The sequence below is a fragment of the Venturia canescens genome, chromosome 7 (assembly GCF_019457755.1).
Source record: "Venturia canescens isolate UGA chromosome 7, ASM1945775v1, whole genome shotgun sequence".
Lineage (NCBI taxonomy): Eukaryota > Metazoa > Arthropoda > Insecta > Hymenoptera > Ichneumonidae > Venturia > Venturia canescens.
Genome location: NC_057427.1, coordinates 3,539,992 through 3,562,694, shown reverse-complemented (window position 1 = coordinate 3,562,694; position 22,703 = coordinate 3,539,992). Strand labels below are relative to the sequence as shown.

Here is a 22,703-nt window from a genome sequence, read left to right as displayed (position 1 = left end):
CGGGGCCTGATGAATGTTACGATGAAAAAAGAAAAAATAAAATGAATGAATTCTCACAGAAGCGAAAAAATAGGGTGTTCTGCTGCAGCGAGGTTTGAAAAGTGGGCCTCAGCCCTTCTCTCGATGCGTTTAACCGTGCTCTCGGCTACATTACCCTACGAGAAATTCTATGTATCGTATATAGAGCCGTCCGTTAATTCTCGTTACTCGGCCAGACGATTTTTTATCGAGCCTAATTTCGGCTAAAAGGTATAAAAAGAGATGCCGGGGGTGAAGGAAAAGGGCGATATTCCTTGGGCCCTTGGAGCCGTAGATGGGGATGATGGAGAAGGTTGAAATAAATAAAGGAATATGAGGATGAGAGGAGGAAGAGTGAGAAGGAAAGGGCCTTAAGCAAAAGCGAAGGAAGACGGCGACGAACAACTGCGTACAACTGCGCGCGCGAGGGTCAGTCACAGATCGCGGGAAGGGATGAGCGGACGAAAAGGGCCGAGTGCGAGCCCATTTTTTATCAGTCCTCCGAACCCGAAAAGCCTTTTATGCTTAACACTCTTTTTCTCTCACTCTCGTGAGAGCCACGGGAGGATCATTGCTCTCAGTGCCTTGGCTACTGCCCCTAAGATTAATTATCTTGCATGTAGTCGAGAAATGAAACGGGCCCAAACAAAAGGTGCGGGTATCCTCGGCGAAACGTCACGGCATCGGATTCTCCCCGGATAAAAATGACGTTTCGAAATTCGTTGGAGGAACGGTGGCAAGCAAGATCGGATCGTTTTGGGATCTCGAGTCCCTAGTTTTCGAGCAGCTCAGAAAAATTCGTCTCCAACGGAAGCGAAAATTATTTTAGGCCTTGGAAAAAAGACTCGAAATGGAAAAAAAAAAAACGAAGGGGACGAAAGCGACGCGCAGAGAATGGGGTAAAATTGGACCTTCTTCAACCTCGCGTTGTATACCCTCCACTTCAACTTCTCGCTTTCTGCTTCGTTCGAGACTTCTCACGAGCCTCGTTAGACTTAAAATTCCGGGGGGTCCATTTGAATATCGCATAATGTCGAATTAATGCCGGAAATTCGAGTCGAACGGCCCAGACGGACCCCCCGCCCCTCGCTCCTTCTCTCTCCCTCCGCTCTTCCTTCACTCTCTCCGATCTGCACCGTACGACAGTAATGGGGCCCAAAAACATTCGCCCTATGTACGGGAAAAATGAAGGTAGAACGACTCATAAAAATTTGGATGGACGAGAAGAAACGATAGCCACGAATCGATCTCGTTTCTCGCATATGGAGACGCCATATATCGAACCCTCCCAGACTTTCATCATTGTTTTCCAGCGCGGAACCTCCGGACTTTGAATTAATCGTTGTACTGCATGGTTCGCCCGTTTTAAACCGCAATTTTAATATCTCAATATCATTTTTCAATGATTGTTTTCGTGTGGAGTTCAACGCGACGCGTCGACAATCTCGATGGAACGAAATCACGATAAACCGAAGCTTGAATTTATTCTCGCTATGAAATTTGTCAGGAATTTTGAAAAAATGCGCCCTCAAATCCGATCTTTTGATCCCGTTTTTTTCTATTAAAAAATGCTTTTAATTTTTTTCACCAAGTTTATTTATCGGGCGAGAACGCGCTGTTAGAGCGTCAAACCTACTTGCCGCTAATTTCATATGCGACCTCGGCTCATTTTTACCTCGCCATAATTTAAAATTTATGAGTTCGAGAATCGGTTATGCGCGTCACTCTTGCTCCCTTCCTTTATGCTCCGCGCCCAAATCGAGTCTCCCTCTCTCTCGTTCTCACTCGCGTTACGTTATTGGGTCCTACCCCGAGGTTCTCTCGCGGGCCATCTCGCGCGTCGCAAGGCGCGGTTTAGCCCCCGTTGGAATTTGAATATTAAAATTAGCCTTCCTCTAATACGGAGAGGATGAGGCCCCCGGGGAGAGTTGCAACGTGGGCGCGCGAGTATCCCATGGGCCTTAATTCGATCGCACAATTTTTCAGGCCTCCGTAGGAACATGATCGAAATCTCAAGATTGCAACATCTGCAGCTCCAACATAATTCGATGAAATTTTGGAAAATTTCATTTAAATGGATGCACCCGAGCGTGACTTCCATCTTTAGTTGCCCACTTTTTTTACATTATTTTTCTTACTTCGCTCCTTGGTGCTCGGGCCATGCGACGATGTTTTCGTCAACTCGCGATCGATGTCTTTTAAGGTAATCGACCGCTGGAAGCAACCAAGAGAGAGAGTCCGATTATCGTTTATCAGCAATTGGAGCAAATTCTGCGACACCGCAGTGTCGGAGAGTTCTAAGCAAGCCACACGGAGGATCAAAAATTTTGGGTGAGCCTGGAACCTGGCGGCCTGCCCGTTGGATGTCATATCCGAAGGCGACATTGGCAAAATGTTTGAAGAGTACGAGAAAGGAAAAAAGAAATCTGATGAACCGTTACGGATTCCAAAGTACACGAAAGGCGTTCATAAATACGTGCGTGTAAAAATGTTTGCGCGTGTGTGTCGAGCGAAATCTCACTGGGAGTGCGACAGCGAAGGTTAATCCGTAGAGAAAATAATCGAGTATCGAGGTATTGTCGCGAGGGATTTTTGAAAGTTGGTGTAAAGTTTGCGAAATATTGAGGAGCCGAGGGGAGTGAAAACTCGTATCGAGCGTCGAGTTTCGTTAGGAGATGGGAATGAGATCCTGTAAGATCCTTGCCGTGAGGCTTGCGCGCGCGCGCGCGCGCGTCGGCGCAGAGCACCGGCCTAGGAATGCTCACTGATGGATTGGTCATCCGTGATTAATTTGACAAGCTGACTTTCTGGTTTTCGGCGGAGACTGACGAGGCCCCGCGGGGCCTTACGGCGCTCAATGCTCTCGCGGCTTCCTCCTAATGGTTTCGAGAGCGTTTGCCAGCATCACAAAGCGAGGAGAGAAAAAGGAGGAGAGAGAACGAGAGTAATGCTCTATATGGTTCCGAGTTTCTCAGCGCTCTCCAGTAAAATCGAGAAACGAACGAGCTCGCTATCTTTCAAACGGAATCGGTGCCCTCTCTCCCGAAGCCTTTCTACCCTTGGCTCCTCCACGTATTCTCCCATTTACCCTACAAACCAGAGCCAGGGAATTTGTTAGAAAAATTAATCGGTCACTATTCCCAAGCGTGGAAATACTAATGGCGTGACCGTTTTTTTACGCCGATCGGCCCATCCGGCCCCCGAAAAGAATGCAGACAAAAACAACCGAGAAGTTTGAAAAAACGAGAAAGTGGGAGGGAGAAGTCGTATAGCGAGAAAATTACGCGGGAGTCCTCGATGAAAAGGAGCTAAAAAGACGAGAGCCGCGTTCGGATGTTGTAATGCATGACGAGAGCCGGCTGTTTGATGAATTTCATAACTCTCTATGATTGCCATCATCAGGCCCAAATCACGAAAATATCCTTGCACACGTGTTTACTTCATCCACGAATCCCGACACACACACGCACTCATGCTCATTATAAGGATACAGAATGTCGGAGATATTCATTCTTATTACAGCGGACATTCGTTCGTTGAACTGAGCTGAGCCTTGAATGAATTTCCGTGACAATGACCCGACTGCTGTTGGGCACGTCAAACGTGTTACATCGATAGCGTGACGTACGTGAAAACAATTATCGAATCTTCGACGCTCCGACTAATGTGGGAACCAATTATTGATAACTTATTGTAACGTGTTTATTCGCACGAATACGATTCCTTGAATTATTATCCTGTCTCTGCGCATGTATGGATGGGTCCGTGTTCACAAATAACGATGTTGAAAAGAATAAAAACTCCCAGAAAAGTCAACAACGAAAGTCAAGATGGGGAGCGGTGATGATAAAACCGTTTAATCCTCATGGAGGAATGTGTAAATGAAACGAGAAAAAACGAATGCTGTTTGACACAAAAGTAAAATCGTATGAAAGAAAAAGAAAAAATTGATTGAGCATCCGCGTTGAGGCGAAATTAAACAAATATAATCGTCCCGCGTGTGTATGCGTTTGTGGACGAGTGTTACGAGGGGGACAGAAAAGCACGAGGGTACGCGGTCGTGCATGTTGCAGAGGCTGCGAGCGTGCAACCGGAGAATATGAAAGGAAGGAAGAGAACGAGAGAGAGAGAGAGAGAGAGAGAGAGAGAGGGAGGGAGGGAGGGAGGGAGATATTGAGAAGGAGAGAATGAGCGGTGGTTGGTGTTGGGTATTGGTATATAGTGACGAAGAACGCAGAGTGAAGCGAACTTGGAGCCACGGAGCACTGGGTAAAAGGATCCCATTGAATTCTAAATTTAAACGAATGTCCGAGTGTCAGCGAGCTGACGGGCAAAATAAACAAGATGCCTGCGGTCTGCTCGTGGGCTTTTTGAGAGGAAAAAGGGATGCTGGCCCGCGGAGGAGTTAAATCCGAAGAAAAAAATGAAGAAGAAGAAGAAGAGCGCGATAAAGTAGATCTGGAGAGAGTGGCTGGTAGGGAAAAAACGCGAAGGGGAAGAAAAAAGTTGGTGATTAAAAAAATAATCGGGAGCTTCGGAGCGATCCATTAGAACGAACGGCCTTTGAGATCGTATGATTTCTCGATGCTGCGCCAAATGGCGAATTAACAAAGGAGAATAAAATCGCAGATTGGAAACTCGCGATTCGCTCGGGAACGCGAAAACCGGTTTCTCTCTGCGAAATAGATCGGACTTGTGACGAAAATTAGTGTAAAATATTCCCACATCTGGTATCGCTCGATAATCGATACTCGGAGCGCGCCTCTCCGCAGACTCGCAGCCTCGGAATACAGCGAAGCCCAGCAGTCGCATCAGTCACTAATTTTAGCTTCAAGCTCCGCCGACTCTAATGCACTAATTAGTGTTCTTAATTTCGTTATGCTCGAAGAATGCGCAAACGCGTTGGGCTCGCAAGAGTAAATCTTCTTCCAAGGCTGCGGCCAGCGACGTTGCGAAATGAGAAATAACTCCGGAGGCCCCCGGCGGGGGCCAGTGGAACACAGTAATTTGACAAAAAGTTGGATTCCCACGTGCTCGTGATGTGTGCTACGTATATTTGCCTGTTGGAATCGTCAAGTGCAAACACACGTTGCCAGCTCGTTCTCGTATCGCCGCAAGTGTCTTGGTGTCATGCACGCACGTCGACTAATCCGTACGCATGTTTCACACGGTGAGTCAGAGCTCAATTGACGAACGGGAGAGGGAGAGAGAATAACAGAGATAAAGATGCAAGCAGAGAGTAGTAAAGTCGAAACAAAAGAGCAATAAGTGAAAAAAGGTTATAACACGAAGGTTGCGAAGGAAAGTCAGTAAGAAGATATTCAATTGATCCAAGAAGGATGGTCATAGAGCACACGCAGCCGTGCCCACCTCGAACCAGATTATATGAACCCGTCACTACTTTTACGAACGCTGAATTTTCGTTTAAATTCAATGGTCCATTTGTATGACGTATATTTCGCCATCTCGCCGAACGCGCTCTCTTTCTTTTTCCCTTCTAATAATCTCTTTTGCTCGTGAAACGGACTCGAGAGCTTGGCATATAATTCCAGGCAACAGAAGCAGCACGTGTGGAGCAGAAGCTTGGAAAGAGAGAGAGAGAGAGAGAATAAAGAGGGAAAAACGAAGGAAGAAGAAGAAGAGTGAAGGAAGGAGCCGCGGCTCCGTTCAGACGGCACTCGTAAAAGGTTTTCATAAAAGGTTTCATAAAACGTTTCACGATCTCGTCATTCCGTGTTCGGTACGACTCTTGAATTTGTTCATTTTCGAGGTTGTTGTTGGGGCGCTGCTGTTGTTGTTCCCAGGAATGAAAGAGACGCAAATCCCGGAGAGAAGAAAACTGCCGAGCGTCTTTATGTTCGAAAGAACTTTCGTTGCGAACCGAGTGCTTAGTAATCGTTCTCATTTACTTCCAATCAACTTTACACATATTTCTTATTATCCGAGGGCATTTTCGAGACATTTTAATGTCGAAATGCAGCTCCGATAATCAATTATTGAAAACTAAAAACTGGCGACTCAAGAATGTATATAAAAAAGAAGCAAACAATCGACCAACGTCAATAAGAAGCTGCGCGAACCCAATGAACTCTGGTTCAACAGTTCATCGGCATAGTGAATCTCTGTCTGGGCGGGTGAAGCGTAAGAGAGCAACAGGTCTTCTGCTCCGGACGGGGATCTCCCTGAGCGAGTAGTCTGGGAGCGAAGGGAGGGATTATTCAGAGGCATGGAATGCCGAGAGAAGCTTGAACCCTGGACCAATTTGCCGCTATAGCTATACGATATCGGACTCTCTCTCTCCGTGTGTTTCGCGCGCAGTTCCCCAATCACGAGCGTGAAAATGTCAACAGGTGGCTGCGAAAAAATCTCTCAGAGTTGTATTTATCGTCGCGATGGAAGCGCCCGTTGAAAATAAAAATGCTGGAGGGAACTTGCAACGGGACGAGGGCATGAAAAGCCCTCGAAAAACGCGGGACCCTTGAAATAATGAAAAAACGAACTATCCGATCGACACGGAGCCCGTAGTTTCACAGGCAGGATCTTCAACACGGGTTTATTGTCTTGTCCGGACAAACGGGAGCTCCGATTTCGATCCGTCGGTGGTACGTGCTCGAGTAGAGGCTAGACCCACGTGCACGTGTACACAATCATGTGGAAGCATGTGCGAACATCTACGTTCGTGTATGGAGGTGTGTTTTCGTGTGTGAGTTCGCGTCGAGTTGGGGAAGCACAAAATGAAAGGAGAATTTCACTCCGATGCGGATCTTCGTCTTCCTTTTCCACATGTCTCGTGTGATCCCGTTCTTCGCGCCGTAATTCCGTGGCAATCCTCCGGTCCTACCTTTCTTTTTGCTCGGTACTACTTTAGCGTGTACTCTGTTCATTTAATTCGTTAGAATTGAAGTCAGATTACAATTCGCCCCTCGCGCGCTTCCCCGAGTGAGAGTAAAAATTGAGCAAGCCGCGCGCGGCGGCGATAACAATGGGGCGAAAAAATAAATATGAAGAAAATATATTTAACGGTAACGAAAAGAGAGGAAAAAATAACGCCCATTTCTCGTGGAATGAATCCCGGCACCGGAGAGAGAGAGAGAGAGAGGCCCGCTATCAGTTAATGAATCTCCGCGTGGCCTCGGCTCCAGAGGTGAGAGAACCCTCAGCACGCCTTGCAACTGACAATGGAAACCCGACGAATGAAAATCGAAAGAAAGGAAAAAAATTCGAGTGAAAAAGGAGAGAAGAGAAAAAAACGAAGATGAAGAAGAAGAAGCAGGAGAATAATAAACGAAACCGAGATAAAAAATGATTCGCTGGAGAAGGATACGGTTTGGTGTGGCATCGTAAGAGATGAGCCACGAGAGAAAGAGAGTGATAGGGAAAGAAGATCGAGAGGCAAGGATACATCTCGAGAAGAACTCCTCCGCCGTCCGTCCGTCCGTCCGTCCGACTGTCCGTCTCCTCTTTTCATTCTTCTGCTTTTATCCGTACCGAAGAGCGAGGCCTACACGAATGATTAATGGGTCCAACGAGTTGTAGGCAAAGCGATGCCTTAGAAGCCTTCTCCTCTTTCTTCCCTCCCTCCTTCTCTTTCTCTCTCATGCTAAGCACGCTCAAATACGCGTCCCCACACACACATCATTTTCTCATATTTTCTCTTCTCTCGTGAGAAGATGACGAGAAATCAGGAATCCGTTGCGGCTTCGTGTCTCAGTGGGAACGATGATGGAACAGAATATATGTGGGCGCGCGCGCTTATACGAATCTGGAGGCAAAGGAGACTTTTAACCCCCCCAAAACGTCCGTCTGTCAATCGTTCGAACGCGGTCAAATGTTGCACAGAGTTCCTCGTCCAAGATCTTCGGCTTCGATTACTCGAGCCATCCTCGGATAACCGTCGAATATTAACCGGCTAATATCTCCGGCGTCATCGTCGTGAATCTGGATTTTGGATGGACGATATGGAAAAAAAAGCCTCAGTTTAAGGAACATTCCCAACGAGCTTGTGATCGTTGCATCGTAGACAGGAAAAGAGGGAAAGAGAGGGGGCTGCGGAACGAAACTCCACGTGGCAAGAGCTGCTAACCGATCGCTCTGTTAACCTCCGAAAGGAGTATATCGCGGGTTGTTGAACGAGGATCGATCGGGAGGCAAAGCATTGCTGCGAGAGTCTTGCCAAGCCGAAGACCCCGAGCGACTTTATGAGTTATAAGTCGGCCATCTTGAACGAAAGAGCCATCAACATATTCACGTGTATATAAGAAGAAACGGCAGAGGCAACCAGAGCAACGGGGAGTCGCACATATGTGAGCCACCGCGATATGTAAGTGCCCACATTCTGTTGCTCGTGGCTGTTACCGTGACTTGCGACTTCGTACAGTCGATTCTAAAAAGTGTCCCGCACCAGGCAGCCCGACACAATCGATACGGAGTGGGAGAGAGCCCGAACAGAGAGCGAGAGACTGAAATACAACATCGTTTATAACACAAAACCTAAGTCGCTGATTCCAATCGGAAAATCAAAGATCAAGATACTTCGCTCACGAACCGATGGGGAATCGATCTTTGACAAGGAATATATATCTAGCTTCGTCAGATTCATACATTCGGGCTTGAAATCATCAACATTTGACAAAAGGCAAATCGATACTTTCGAAGAATCATTATAATCGATCTCTATTATAGAAGGATGATCAAAGAGAACGAAATTCCAAGCACTCTGCCAAAAACTGACTCACCGAAGATTTCCTCGTGGTCTTCAACTCTTTTTCCCTCTCCTGCTTCTCTCTTCGTCTACGTTTTTTTATCCCTCTTCAGTTCGTTCTCGTGATCGATCGGAAGAACTCGAAATATTGCTCAACTCCGACCGAAAGCGTTGCTCTCGTCTGTCCATTATTTTATCTTACTTAATCTTCTTCGCTTTTATACTCTAATCCCTAATCCCATCGACGTTTCGTGCGTTCAACAATAACGGGCATTCCACATATCCGCGGATGTCCTCCAGACTCTGATCATTCGAGAGCTCACCTTGCCCAGGCTTTTTCTTCGCTGTCCAACAATATTTGGCAAAGCGTAAAACGGCGATTTTTAACCTCGATCTATCAATGCTCCGATATGTCATTTCGCATTAGCAACGTTTCGCTATGTTTTGTTTCTCCTCGATTCGCTGGCACACTGTAACTTGGTCGCCCACGCGAATTCACCGTTTCCAAGTTATATTTGTTGTGCCCCAAGGATAACGATAGGAGGAAAAAGAATTATTGTAAACACGATTGTTGTATAGGAATGTAAGTGTAACCGAAGGCCTTCGCGAGAGAGACTCCGCGAGTGACCTCGCAAATCGTTGAAAAGACCTCCGCGTCTGCCATTAGATATCGTCGTCGCGTGGATCTCCGCTCGTTCAATCGATCGTTTCGTTTAATTACCGGCCATTATTCAGTAACTCATTGTTTTTAAATTGCTGATTAGAAACGTTTTTCGTACTCCGAGGCTATTGTTGTCTGAGCGTGTATTGCGGGCTGTTGTCACTTGGTTACAAGACAGCATTTGTAACGAGCGATCAAAGCGTAGTTATTTTGGTGGCTTTGAAAACGAGAAATGGTGGAATCGCTGCTTACCTTGTTGATGCTGCGATTGTTGTTGCTGTTGTTGGAGTTGATGCTGATGCTGTTGCAAATGGTGTCCGACAGCAGGATTGAGGAAGGTCGGCGGCGCTTGTCTGTTTACCGTTTTAGCTAATTCACCACTGGGAAAACCATAAATAGCGAGTAATTCTTGCATCGTCGATTCGGCGTATTCGCTCATGCCCTCGAACGGCTTCCTCTCCTCGCCGTCAGTCTCGTTCTCGTTTTCATTATCGTTATCGTTCTCGCCCTCCTGCTGATCGATTCTATCGTCATTGAAATCTTGATCTTGATCGTCCTGGAGAACGAGATCGATGTCCTCGTGATCTTGAGCGGGACTGTCACTCTTGTCGGACAATTCGGAACTCGGACTGGGCACCTGGATGTCACGGAATAACGTAATTCATGAGCGTTTATAGGAGGCTAACGAAATTAAAGAATGACTAAGTTTTTTTAAGTAAAATTAATTAATGGTGCACATGATTTTCGTGGTTCGCACTTTGGGATCGAAATAATTGATTGAATTGTCGGTTGATGACCGACGAAATACGAACCTCGCCACTGGGTAAATAAAGTTTCTGGCACCTAAGCTGCTCAAGAATGAATTTGTTCCTCATTGAATCGTTGCTGTCGTCGTCGCCCTCGGAGGAGGGTGGCCTCGTGGCAACGGAGAGGTCCATAGGACTCGCCTCATTATTGTTCAATCTCTGTTGCTTCGATCTTTCCTCGGTCGGTAACAAAAGTGTTTTCCTTTCGTATTCGAGAACGTCGTTCGAGCTCGCTTCGTCGACGGCCGCTTCTTCGCTCTGGTCCTCGTCGTCCCTTTCAGAATCGTCGGAAACCTCGGCCATTCGACTGCTAATTGGTTTAAAATTTTTCCTCTTGTTTCGAGGCTTCTGCATTTTCGACGTGTGCAAAGCGATCTGGGGCTGCGTGTCAAACTGTGAATCGCTGTCCTGATCCGTCGTCGCCCGTCGGGACGTCGCGTAATTGTACACCGAGTCAGATAACATCTCCGCTGTTGAATCAAGACCAAGAGAATAAAACAAGCGATACTCGCAGTGATATTATATTCGCAATTGCACGTGTGACCAAATTTTATGGTGTCGAAGTCCGAAAGCGTTGACACGTTATAATTTAAGTAATTGGGACTTACTTGGGCCATAGGGACTCGTGACGGCTGACATCTCGAAGACTCCTTGTCTTCTCCGTCTCTTTAAAGCATTCTGTAACAAAACAGTACCACGAGTATTAAATAAAAAACAATCAACGAGGCTCCATTATTTAATGGAAATTCCGCACTTCGAGTTCTCTTAATAGCTCATTTGCATCATTCAAACTTTCTTAATTGCCTTTTACGCCTAGTTATTTAGCGCGTTATCGAGAATCTCAATTCCGATAGGTATGCACGGTGTCTACAAGCGTAAACCATTAAAACCAGTCTTCACCATTGTCTTTCGTAGCATTTTTCTCAATCCGTCTATCCCTGTGCGCGGGCTACTCGTTTCCTTTTCTTCTCAGCAGTTCTACGTCGTCTCGGCTCAACAATGAAAAAGCCATAACCAAATGGCGGAAAAGAGAAGGGGGGGAGGGGGATTTATTTTGCCATTGGAGTGAGCGAGCACGAGATCTCATCCAGGCCAGACACGGGTGTGTCCATACGGGTCCGTGGAATGTGGTCATACAATATAATACGCACCTTCGAGGCGTATTAAAATCGAGGCTACTGTCAACCTGGATATCGAGAGTCTACTCGACCCGGACAAACAGCGATATAACCTGGACTGGCAACGCTCTTCGATCCGCGATCTAATTCAGACTCCGATCGATATTTCTGCGTTTCTCAGCTCCGCCATTGCGAGAACTCTTTTCCCCTAACTTGTCACGGGGGAAATGCCATAAGTTGGAAAGAAAATAGCTATTTAAATCGAAGGCTTTTTTGCCTCGTGGCAATTAAGAGCCGAGCAATGATCGGCGAGATTCGACTGGAGCTGAACGAGCCTATGAACCCGGAGAGCACGTGTCGTAATCTTGATGGAGTTGCAAACGAGCATGGCACAGGTTAAGACAATGCGAAATATTGAAATGGCACAACAAAGGGAAAGAGTGAACAAAGGGTAATTACTTCCGGCTCTTTGGACTTCATTTATTATTTGGCGAACTAAAATAAATAATTGACATTTTGGAGGTTTCGTGAAGGAAGGAAATTGTGGGGAACAAAAGAAAAATGCATTTTCGTCCGACGATCTGAAGCTAAGGAATTGGTGATTTTCGAGCTTTGAAATAGTTTTTCCCTGCAAGGATCTCTCCGCACACGTAACACGCAGCGTGCAGTCTCTGCGCGCGAGCACATTGCGAAGCTGATTCCCAGAGCTTGTACATCGCGTCGTCACTCGATCGGCTTGGCTTTCAGGAAGTTGGACAAAAGACGATCGAAGACTCGGGCAAGGACGCGGGGAGAGTGATTCGAGCGAAATAAGAGGAATTGTTTTACAAGCTGATGGGGCCGTTCTTCATACTGCCAGATAATAGGGCACGGGGAGGAGGAGGGAGACGAAGGGAAGGCTTGACAATTCGTTCCTAAGTTATTACAGTCTTGGCTTAGCTCCGGGGTGGTGAAGAGGATGAGGATTTACGGGATCCGCGAGAGCGAGAGGTCATGACCACGGAGTTGGTCATGCACGCCAACTGGATGGAGGCCACCCTGGGTGAAAACCCGTGGAGCAGGCCCAGGCTAGCTAACCCCGACCGGAAACTCCGAGAGTGTAGTTCGAGAATGACAGGGAATGGGAGAAAGCGAGAGAATGAGCGAGAAGGCGAGGGAGCAGGGAAGAGGCGGAAGGGAGACAGTTGCCATTGAGGATGAGGAGGACAATACGAAGTGGAGGGAAAAATAGATTGATAGGAAAGCGAAAAGTCCACGAGCGGACTATACCGAAGGGATAATTAACATCTGTTACAGCACACCTTCAACAGAGAAGCCACGATATTGCAAAGAGCGAGTCAGCGAGGCGACGCCCTGTTTCACCCCACCAACGGGATTACAGGGGGGCGGATCTAGAATAAATTGTTGTTAGGGGCCCCCGCGCTCGAACTCTCTGCCTCGCACGTACCACAAAGCTGCGATCGTTAATTCTCGTATTCGTATTACTTCGTTTCGTTCTTTCTGTTTCTTTTCCTCCCTCCCTCTCTCTCCCTCTCCTCCTCGTTTCTTTAATTTTCCCCTTTGCCCATCGGCTTCATCGACTGCGTGTTCGCCTTTATGAAACACATTACTACCACTATCGACTCGTGAGCTCGTAATAAAAGTTGACGATAACAAGAAAAACAAGAAAAAAACCACACTCAAGAGGAGGAGGAGGAGAGAAAGAGAGAGAGAGAGATCGAGATCGGGGATGGAACGAGGCTTGCAGGGGTTACGACGATGAAATAACAAAAAATATTAATATTCCCAACACGTGTCAGTTCGCCGGATTTGTCTTTCTAATAGACGATCTTGCTAATGTTATTCCTCGAACGGAATATTTTGTGGAATTTATGACGCTCATCGACGTATTGTATGATAATGCCATCGTCTTTCTTTTTTCCTCTCCCGCTATTTTTTCTCCTTCTACTATTTTGCTCACGTAGCAACGACAGCTTTGGTAAACGAGGACACGAGTTGCGCGCTGTCGAAGATAATAGGAGATTTGTTTAATTGGCATTTTGTACGTACGAGTGTCGAAGTTAACGAGGAAATGGATTTTTTATTTAATCCGACAAAGTTCGAAAAGACTGTGCTGCACGTTCCTGTACGAGGAACTCGATTCTTCTTCTTCTTCTTCTTCGTGGACTTGGACATAGAAGGGATAATTAACATCTGTTACTGTACCTACGCGCTCACGTGGACGCCCCGTTCTCCCCCCCCCCTTGCCGTCCCTCTTTGCCCCCACTCCGGTCCCAAAACGGGGCGGACCATGAATAACATTATCACAACATCGGTGTGTTACTGTTTGTCCTCGTATGCTTGATGCAAAGACTTCGTAACTGCGATGAAACAGAAAAATTGCGCGTTTCTAACGCTTTTTTTCCTTTGGTTAAAAAAATGGATAAAACATTTAAAAGTGATTTCAAAGCTGCACGACGTCATCAGAACTTGCATTGATTCTTGGTGACACGGAACAGAAAAAAAAAGAGATTTTACGAGACGCGCTGCTCTCTTGATCAAAGCTTTCGTCGAAGGAATTCAAAAGGGAAAGTAAGCGGACGAGCCGAAAGCTCGAAATCCGAATAGACTCGGGAGGGGAGTAAAAAAGAATTTGGAGCAACTCGGGAACGCTGCGTTTGCGTGAGCCAAAAAAGAGCCGGATTTTCGCGATTCTTGGAGTTGGCCTAGATTCCCATGCAAAATACTCGAGCATCAGGGAGACACCAAAGTGAATGAAAAAGGAATAAGATCGGAGGGGCATTCGAGGATTCCCAGAAAGTTGCTTCACGTTATTTTTGGGAGGGACGAAGCTTTGGAGAATACATCGTGGGACTGAAAGATCTTCGGCGTCTTTTAAACGCGTCTTCATTAGGCCTTGCCTTCAACGTACTTTTAGTTCGTGTTTTTTCAATTTTATCCAAACTCCGTGACAAAAACATTGCGCAAATGGACTCTACGATTTTTACCACCGCGTCATTCAATCTGATTGAGCCGTCTCGAATAAAATCGACAAAAGATTCACTTGGTCGCGTGGCGTTTGCCTCATTTCAAATGAGCTCATCGCTACATACTGCGATCTAACGGTGCCAACGATCAACAACTTGTCGATGCGTTTCTACGATCGCTAATGGATCAATGGGAGTTTTGATTTTCCACAAAAATTTCTCCTATCAGAAATGGGGCTGGAAAATATCGTGGTGACAATTCGCCAATCGACGAGTTTACGAGTTTACGAGAGAACCTCGTGAACCGTTGTCGTCATTGTGCCGGAAAGATCCCATGGAGTTTTGAGAAGAAGAACGAGGCTCGAGCAGCGGGTGGACAAAGAGCGAGAGAGACGAGGAGCGTGTTGGCCACACGGAACGAAAGATCTGTTGCCATTGCTGTTGCTTGTGTTGCTGGCAAATGCTTGTGCTATATGTACACGTTGGCTTGATGCTTCGTCCGAGACACTCGACATTTCTCGACGCTGATGCCGTTGCCAGAAGGACTGGAAATGAAGAAGACAAGAGGAAAAAAAACAGCATCCTCACGCCGCGCTTTTCTCCCGATGCTGGGCCCACATAACGCGCGTGGCGTTCACGTTCGTCAAACACTTGAATGTAATGTTGCCAGCCCTCATATCTACGCTTCTTTTATTTCTCGTTCTCCCCCTTCACCGCCCCCCCCCCCCCCATCTAGAGGAAGTTTCAGACTCGATTAGTTCGAACATGAAAAGCGGAGGGATTTTCTTTATTTAGTCCAACTGCATTCGTCCGAAACTTGGTCGAATCTCGTTTTATTGCCCTTTGAAATATTTACATGTCAAACACCACCGCGTGGAAATCGGGATACTAACGGACGAGGGAGCATCGCCCCCGTAACCGTCGTTTCAAATTGAGGGAAAACAGAGTGAATATTTTCCATTATTTATTTTCCGCATTCTTCGTCGCGAGCGACCAAATCCGTTTCACGAAAGCTCAAAATCGATTTTTCTCGCCTGAATTTATTCTATTTTTGGAATCTCCATCTTCGAAGACTTTTACATAATCTGCAGATTGTGGCAAGGATGAACTCGCGTATCAACGAGATTCTGAATCAAACTGTACATAATTCGTTCGAGGAGGAGAAAAAGAAGGAGACCAGAACCGGGAAGGTCTCGGTTAGCTTCTGGAGTGGCCTGCCTGCTCTGTTCTCGCTGGAATACCGAGAGATTATTCAAATTCATCTTCTGATGCTGGCTTAAAATATATTATTTATCGGAACTGAGAAAAAAGAAGGAGTTGAGGGGAGAAAGAGAGAGAGAGAGAGAGAGAGAGGGAAAGAAAGGAGGAAAGAGACAGGAGCTGAGCTTCGCAACCGTACGCTCATGGTTGCCTACTCGTCCCTTTCTTATCCACGAGTCATCTCTTCACCCACACACGCTACTCGACAATTGCCATACCGTTTCAGACAGATATTTTCATCTTTCTTTATTCAAGCGATTCGAATTCACACAAGACTTTGCGAAAGATTAATTACTCGCGCACTTGACAACAGCGATAAAGATGATCTAAATTTTATTATGTTGTATAAGGTCCCAACGCGTTTGTGTTTTTCGTGCTTAACATTGTGTCGACGTTAACCTTTGGCAGTAAAAATTTTAGAACGAACGATAAGTGGCAATAATTTTATTGAATTTCAGGAAAACCTTGCTCCAAAATATCCGAAACTGTACAACGTTTGATCTTCTTTCAAAAACTCTTGGAATTCGAAGCAGATAATGGAATTTTCACAACGAGTTTTCCAAGTAGATTCCGAATGATTGCAAACGTGAAAAATTTTCCTCGGAAATGTGCTCTTTCCGCTGCATCTCTAAAACATTCTCTTTCGACATCGATTTTAATATTTTTTCACGCTTCGGTAGCCCCTTCTCGCTCTTTTCCTCGTCATCTTCTCGGAGAAGTTCGAGAACTCCGATTTCAGGTCCGAGGACGCGGGAATTGAATGTCCCGCGAGAGTTCGAATGTGGTGCACTGCGGAGTTTCTGAGACAAGAAGAAAAAGAGGGAGACAGTGGAAGAGAGAAGGGAGGAGAAAAAGAGCGATGGAATAAAGAGTAAGGAGAAGACGAATGAAAGAGGGCAAGAGAATGATCGCGTATTCGTGAGGGCACGAATGTGTGTGCCGGCTCGAGGAGAGCAACAGGGGAAGGGCGAATGTGTTCATAAGATATGGTGTGAAACACGAGAGGCTGAGATTAAAGAATGAAAAACATAGAATTCTGAGAACTGGTTGAAGTCATAATATTCGTAATTTTAAGCGAGCTCACGAAGCGATGCAATGCCTCCCCCCGCGCCCGAATCAGCCGCGCACAAAATGAGAGGAAAGAAGAAAACGAGACCTTCCTCTTAATGATAAGAAGCGAAGAATCAGCGAGCAAAGTGTTGAATAACGTTTCTGCACCTCGACTGTGCCGCCAGTTTCCTAAAAACGTGCAAACCAGTCGACGAAATGAAATTTCGAACGAATAACCGCAATCACCGAAATAACTTTACAATTCCTCAACAAAAAAAAACATACAAACGTTCTCTCACAATTTTTTTCGAAATCGATTCAAACTATCTGACAGAAATGCATCAGGCTTCTCGAAAATGAAGACTTTTTTAAGTACTCTCAGTGCATAAACGAGCTTTCGGATTTTATTTTCCTCCAATATATGCGAAAATGCCCCAAAGTTTCGTGAATTTTGTTCAAAGTAAACGCGAATAAATGCGGATTCGAAAAAATGTTTGCTCATCTAACTGCACCAGTATTTTCACGTGTACCGTACGCTTATATTTGTGCATCTGTGTACACAGGTTGGCTCGAGTGAAGATAAGTATAAAGGCGTTAAAAATAGAGCACGCAACGACTTACTAATGTGGTTAGTTCTACTTAGCGTAACTCCAACTATTTAGACCTGGATACAAGACGGTTACAGGATGGTGTGCGCCTGGTGGACCGTGGGCTTGGTGCGATCTACGAGCTTAATAAGCGGTGTCTTAGCCGACACGAGTACACGCGCAGAGGAAGCAAAGAGACGATATCGCGAGTGAGAGGAATAAAAAAAAGGAGCTGAGAGGAAAAAACAACGCGGTGGATGTTTCTCTCGGGCTCGGGCGTTATTCGTGAAATATAATGGACGTTTGAGTTTCACGAAATGCGCTAAAGAGTGCTCGTTAAGCGATGCTTACCGCAGCGGCAGGCCAGCCGGAAAATGACCGCCAGCGAAGTGCATTTTGCTTCTCATTTCTTTCGATTTCTTCTCGTAACGCTTTGTGTGTGTGCGCGCGCGCGCGCGCGTGGCTTTCAGCGATGAAACGGTAAAACTCGAATTTCCGCTGAGCCGCTAATTGGCATCGGCTGAGACGCGCGAGCCTCGATACATAATTAGATATATCGAAGAAAATAAAAATAAAGTAAACACACGAACGCGATGAGAAGAGGAGGAGAAGAAGAAAAGGGAAAAAACGCGTCGTAGGAATAGAAAGCACGGCGGGCCACCCCCGTCGAGCTCGAATAATTAACGAGTCGAACAGCCCGGTTAATTAATTAATCGTCCGGTGGGATTAGGCTTCGGAAAGTTGAGCGAGCTTAGAGCCAAAATACGCACGGACCGCGAGCTGGCTGGCTCCTCTCTCTGGAAAAAGCCTTAATTGACCCTAAGAAGAGCGAATTAGAAGAAAAAACATCGACACTTTTATAGTGTTAATGAGCCGTATATACTCTTGATTTCGATGCTTCGTGATTCCTAATACGAGGCTCGAGGGCGAAGAGTAAATAGGAAAGAGATTTTGAACGAGTTCAAATGTTCAGTCGTGACCTTTTTCACTCGACGAAGAAAAAACGTTTGAGGAATCGCGTCGACGAAAAAATGGCTCGAAACGTGCACTCTCTCCGTTTCTTCGGGTCTCGGCAGACGCGCGAAGCCTTTTCACCGCGGGTGCGTATATACACACCGGAATATATATCGTTAATGCCGCGGCGAAACGCCACATGCGAGATCTCGAATAAAACGAGATTTGGTAAAATTCGTTATTTAAATAGGGAGCAGCAGGCATACACGCGGAACCCGAGCTGATGTTAGCATGGATATAGAATTTTTTTGGGGCTCCCAGGGATTCGTCGAATCAGCGAGAGTAGATGCGGATGCCGATGAAAAAAAACGTCACAACGGGCCGCTGAATAATTTGATAAAATTAATAGCGAAAAAGGGTGGTTCGCACAACCCCGGCGGCGTCAAGCTCGCGTCTATTATCCTCGTATGCAAATTCGCATATACGAAGGGCTACAAGGGGTGGACGGAGAGAGGGAGAGAAAGATACAGCGAGGGAAGCTGCGCCGCGCGAGTACAAGAAACACGAAGCGGCGCCGAAGCGCAGCGAGTTTTGAATATTATGCGCGAGGAAAGAGAGCGAGGGGAGGGAATGCAGGAAAAAGGATCATATGATATTGCAAAGGGGCCTCAGGATGATGAGAAGAGGGGCAGCACCGCGCCAGAGGAAGATGGAAACTGCCGGGGCGAGAGGGAGAGAGAAAGAGAGAGAACGAATTGCAGCCTGCGGGGCATTAAAACTTCCGAGATTTATAGTGGCCAAGCGTTATAGCATACGCTCCGGTCCGGTCTGGTTCGTTTGTTCCCTCGTTCGTTCGAGCTGCTCGAATGTCCGCGTACGATTTGTGAAGCGTGCGCGCCCGATAGTGCCCTCAGTTCTCTGCAATATCGGGGAGCATGCACCGGAATATAAGAAAAAGGATTGAAATTCTGCGAGCTCAAAGTCTCGAGGATTGTCCGGCCAAAAATCCGACGGAAACTTTCCCTTTTTCACGGGCTATTCCGCGGCAGGACGTTTCGCCTATTCACGGCCCGTGGTCGCTCTTTCCACTCTCGTCTCTGCCAATTGACCTCGGTGACGAATTAGCGAGTACTCGTAAGTGTAACGATTAGAGCGTAGAAGAGAATGACTCTCGTCACGGCGAAATTAGAACCGCGTCATTAATGCTTCGGCCGCACTTTTCAGTATTTAATTCACAAAGCTCGTTATCGTACTAGCAAAAAGTATTGGATGAATTTGCGGCTCGAGAGTGAACTAGAAAATGGATATTACGGGGTATCGTGCGGGGAGCAGGATTCCGCGTGTATAAAAATTGGATATCCTTGATAAGGGTCGAAGGACACGTAAAAAGAGAAATAGAGAGAGAGTTTCTACGTATAATTAGTGGCGAGCTGGGAGTTTCGATCTCCATGGGCGTTCTCGGGGGGTTCGCGGGGCTTCAACCGGTTCATAGAATCGTAAGGAGAGGCCGCGAAACTCCAAAGTTCTCATGGTGAAAACCTTCGAATTTTGGTCCTGAATTTCGTTTCGAAATGTGGCAAACCGCGCTAACCCGACGCAGGGCGAGGAGCATGAAAAATAAATCAAAAGATAACGAATATAAAAAAGGGGGCCGGCGGAGGGGGTGGAAGAAATAAGAAAAATACGACGCACGGGGATTGCCAGAAAGGCCAGAAAAATCTCAATCCTGAAATGGCAAATGGGCAAGGGAGAGAAAGAGGAAGGAAAAAAAACCCTTTTGCAAAGGCGGGGCACGAGCACCAGAGTTCCCGTACATCTGAGAAGTTTGGCAGAGCCTGCGGGTGAGCGCTCGAGAAAGAAATGAGCCCAGCGAGAAAGATAAAGAAGAGAAAAGCGAAGATAGCAAGGAAGAAAGAGAGGCAAGAGGAGAGCTGGAACGCGTCGGGGCCCCGGAATGATGAATCGTTTCTATTAAAATACTTTTTCGACGCAGTGGAATACGGAATGGGGAACCGCGAGTAGAAAAGAGAAAGAGAGAGAATAAGAGCAGAGCAGGGGCGGGGGGCGAGTTCTCTCTCGGTTCTTTCACGGTCTTAAACTCTTTCCTTCTCTCTCCGTTTCTCTCATTCTTTCTTCCTCTGTTTCGGGCTCTCTTTTTCTCTTTCAACCGTAGAAGGAGATCCCTCCACCTACCGAGTCGAGTGGATTTATTTACATATTTTCAATCTGGATTAAGAGGTATTGCTCGCTCTCGCTTTCCGACGTTCTCTGCTTCTTTTCAGGCTTTCGTCTCTTTCTATCACTTTCGCTGCAGCTGCGCTGAATTGAGATAAAGATAAAGAGAAAGAAATCCACCGCGTCTATACACACATACACATATAGATGGGCACCAATACGTTTGAATACGTCATTATTCTCATTGTCAGCTTCGAAAATACATTATGATGCGTACGGAGTCCTCGAACATTGGAAATATTTTGCGACTGCGTATGAAAAAATATTGTTCGGACAAAAAGAAAAAAAAAAAAAAAAAGAAGCATCGATCGGGAAAAAGGAAAAATGGTGCGTATACAAGGAAATTTGCAATCGATACCTCGGTATAAACGTTCTTGGCATAATGAGCGTTAAAGAACAATGCTCGTGAGCTTCCCCGCGCTCGATGCGTTAATGAGAGAACCGCGGCGGGTCCACGGGGGACAAGCGGAGGGGGGGAAAGGACGGCAATTAATCAAGCGAGGAAGTGAATTATAATGAGTGAGGACGGAAGGCGAGCGGCCTCGAGGAGAGTTCCTTCACTCGTTTTTCTAACCCAGCACTCGTCGCGGGGCTAACAATAATACGAGCTCGACCAGCAGTATTCCGATCGAATATAACTAGCCGCGATATATTTATTATTTCCCGATGCTATTAAGCGTCAAACAACTCGTTGAGACACGAAGTTAATTTAATTACTGCGGAGCGCGCGGCGCTCGGTGGGAGCGCGAGTAAAAAAACTGGCGCAGTGATTAAGGTACACGAGCCTTAATGACATTAATTTTGTTAATTAATGGATGGGGAAACATCGAGAGAGAGAGAGAGAGAGAGAGAGAGAGAGAGATAAAAAGTGAGAAACTAACAGAAATTTTCTGCTTCGACATGTCCCGTGACAACTCGAATTCGCGCGCTCGTTTTACATAATGGCCAATTGTTGGCCGCAGCGTCGGATGAGATCACGAGTCCCGATAACCAAAAACAGTTCCGAATGATCGCTCGTTCATCGAGCAATTCGACAAGCCCTAAAATAATGACTCGGAGCTCAACTTAAAACGAGGATGAATTTCACGCTCGTGTGCCGTATGAAAGAGAGAACGGAACAAAAGAATCCCACGTGCGCCTTTCCTCCGCGGGGCCTCTCAAGGCTTTTCGTCCCGAGACACGCCGGCGGGTGGGTGGGGGTGGGGGGGGGGGGGGGTTAGGGGAAATCACGAAAATTACGAAAAAAACAGGTACGGCGAGAAAACAACAACAATAAACGAAAAACGAAAGAAGAAAGTGAGAACGAGAGAAACCGACAAAGTCCGGCGCGAACTGCGCGCGCGAATGATAAATGAAGCTCCCGCGCGCGAATTCTTCGCGTTTCTCTTTTTCGCGAAGGAGCGAAACTCGAATCCTTTCAAACTGCGTCCAATCCCGGAGCAGCTTTCGGCTTCCTCATATCAGAAACACGCTATTAACATACGCAGGAATAAAGTGACGAACTTTGAAGAAATCCAATATAAAGGCGAAAGAAATTTCATCGGAGATCTTATCCCCCCCACCTCGCGGTCCTTCCTCGCCGTTCGTCCTTCCCCCCGGATGTAGAGAGTTCTCCCCCAACAAGGAGACTCCATTAATCACTTGGTCGTCGTGCACCAACTTCCCTCTTTTTCCCTCACGCGTCCCTCTCCCGCGCTCTCTTTCACTCTGCTCCGCGGCTCTTTCATACACACTCAGCGCAAAATACATGCATTGTAATGTCTATAGGAATGTTCACTCATACGAGCGGGGTCGTAGCCTCTTGCCTCGAGGAAAGACCTCTCGACGTGGATACGAGCTTCCCCATTTGTCGCGTATTAACCGCTCATTAAATAAACTTTTTCAAATTGTTGCAACTGACATCGCATTCTCGGTGTATGTAACGGCTGTGCTGAAAAAATGAAATTGAGAAAATTTCGACGTTCCACGATGGTGCTTCCTACATCGATAGATTCTTGGGACATTAGTGCTGATGTATAAGTTTATATATAAATATACGGTGAGAGATGAGGCGAGGAAACAAAAATGTTGGCGCGAACTGTTCTCTGGGATAATTTATATTTCAAAACCGTGCGACGAACGTGTTGGAGCTCTTGAATTTGCGATTGATAAACACGCACGAAGCCACCCACCCAATAATGGCGCTTTCCGCTAAACGATTTTTTCCTCCTCCCTTTACATTCGAACTCTTCGCATTTACTTCTCATTCGTTTTTCGTTTCGTTTCTTTTTCTTCGTCTTCTACCCGTTCTTTTTCTTTCTTTCTTATTTCTTTTTTCAATACTTGGCGTTCCATTAAAAAATTCAGC

At 46.4% G+C, this 22,703-nt stretch overlaps 1 protein-coding gene across 2 annotated transcripts in view; it reads right to left on the bottom strand.

Moving 5' to 3' along the window:
• The window catches only part of LOC122413382 (uncharacterized), a 71,010-nt gene that overhangs the window by 30,327 nt on the left and 17,980 nt on the right, over positions 1-22,703 (bottom strand). For both annotated transcript variants that reach the window (XM_043423687.1, XM_043423688.1), the window contains exons 2-4: positions 10,795-10,864; positions 10,193-10,656; positions 9,633-10,017 (exon numbers count right to left, since the gene is read on the bottom strand). In XM_043423687.1, the coding sequence (XP_043279622.1) occupies positions 9,633-10,017; positions 10,193-10,656; positions 10,795-10,825 (880 nt within the window). In that variant the 5' untranslated portion in view covers positions 10,826-10,864. The remainder of the gene's footprint in view (positions 1-9,632; positions 10,018-10,192; positions 10,657-10,794; positions 10,865-22,703) is intronic.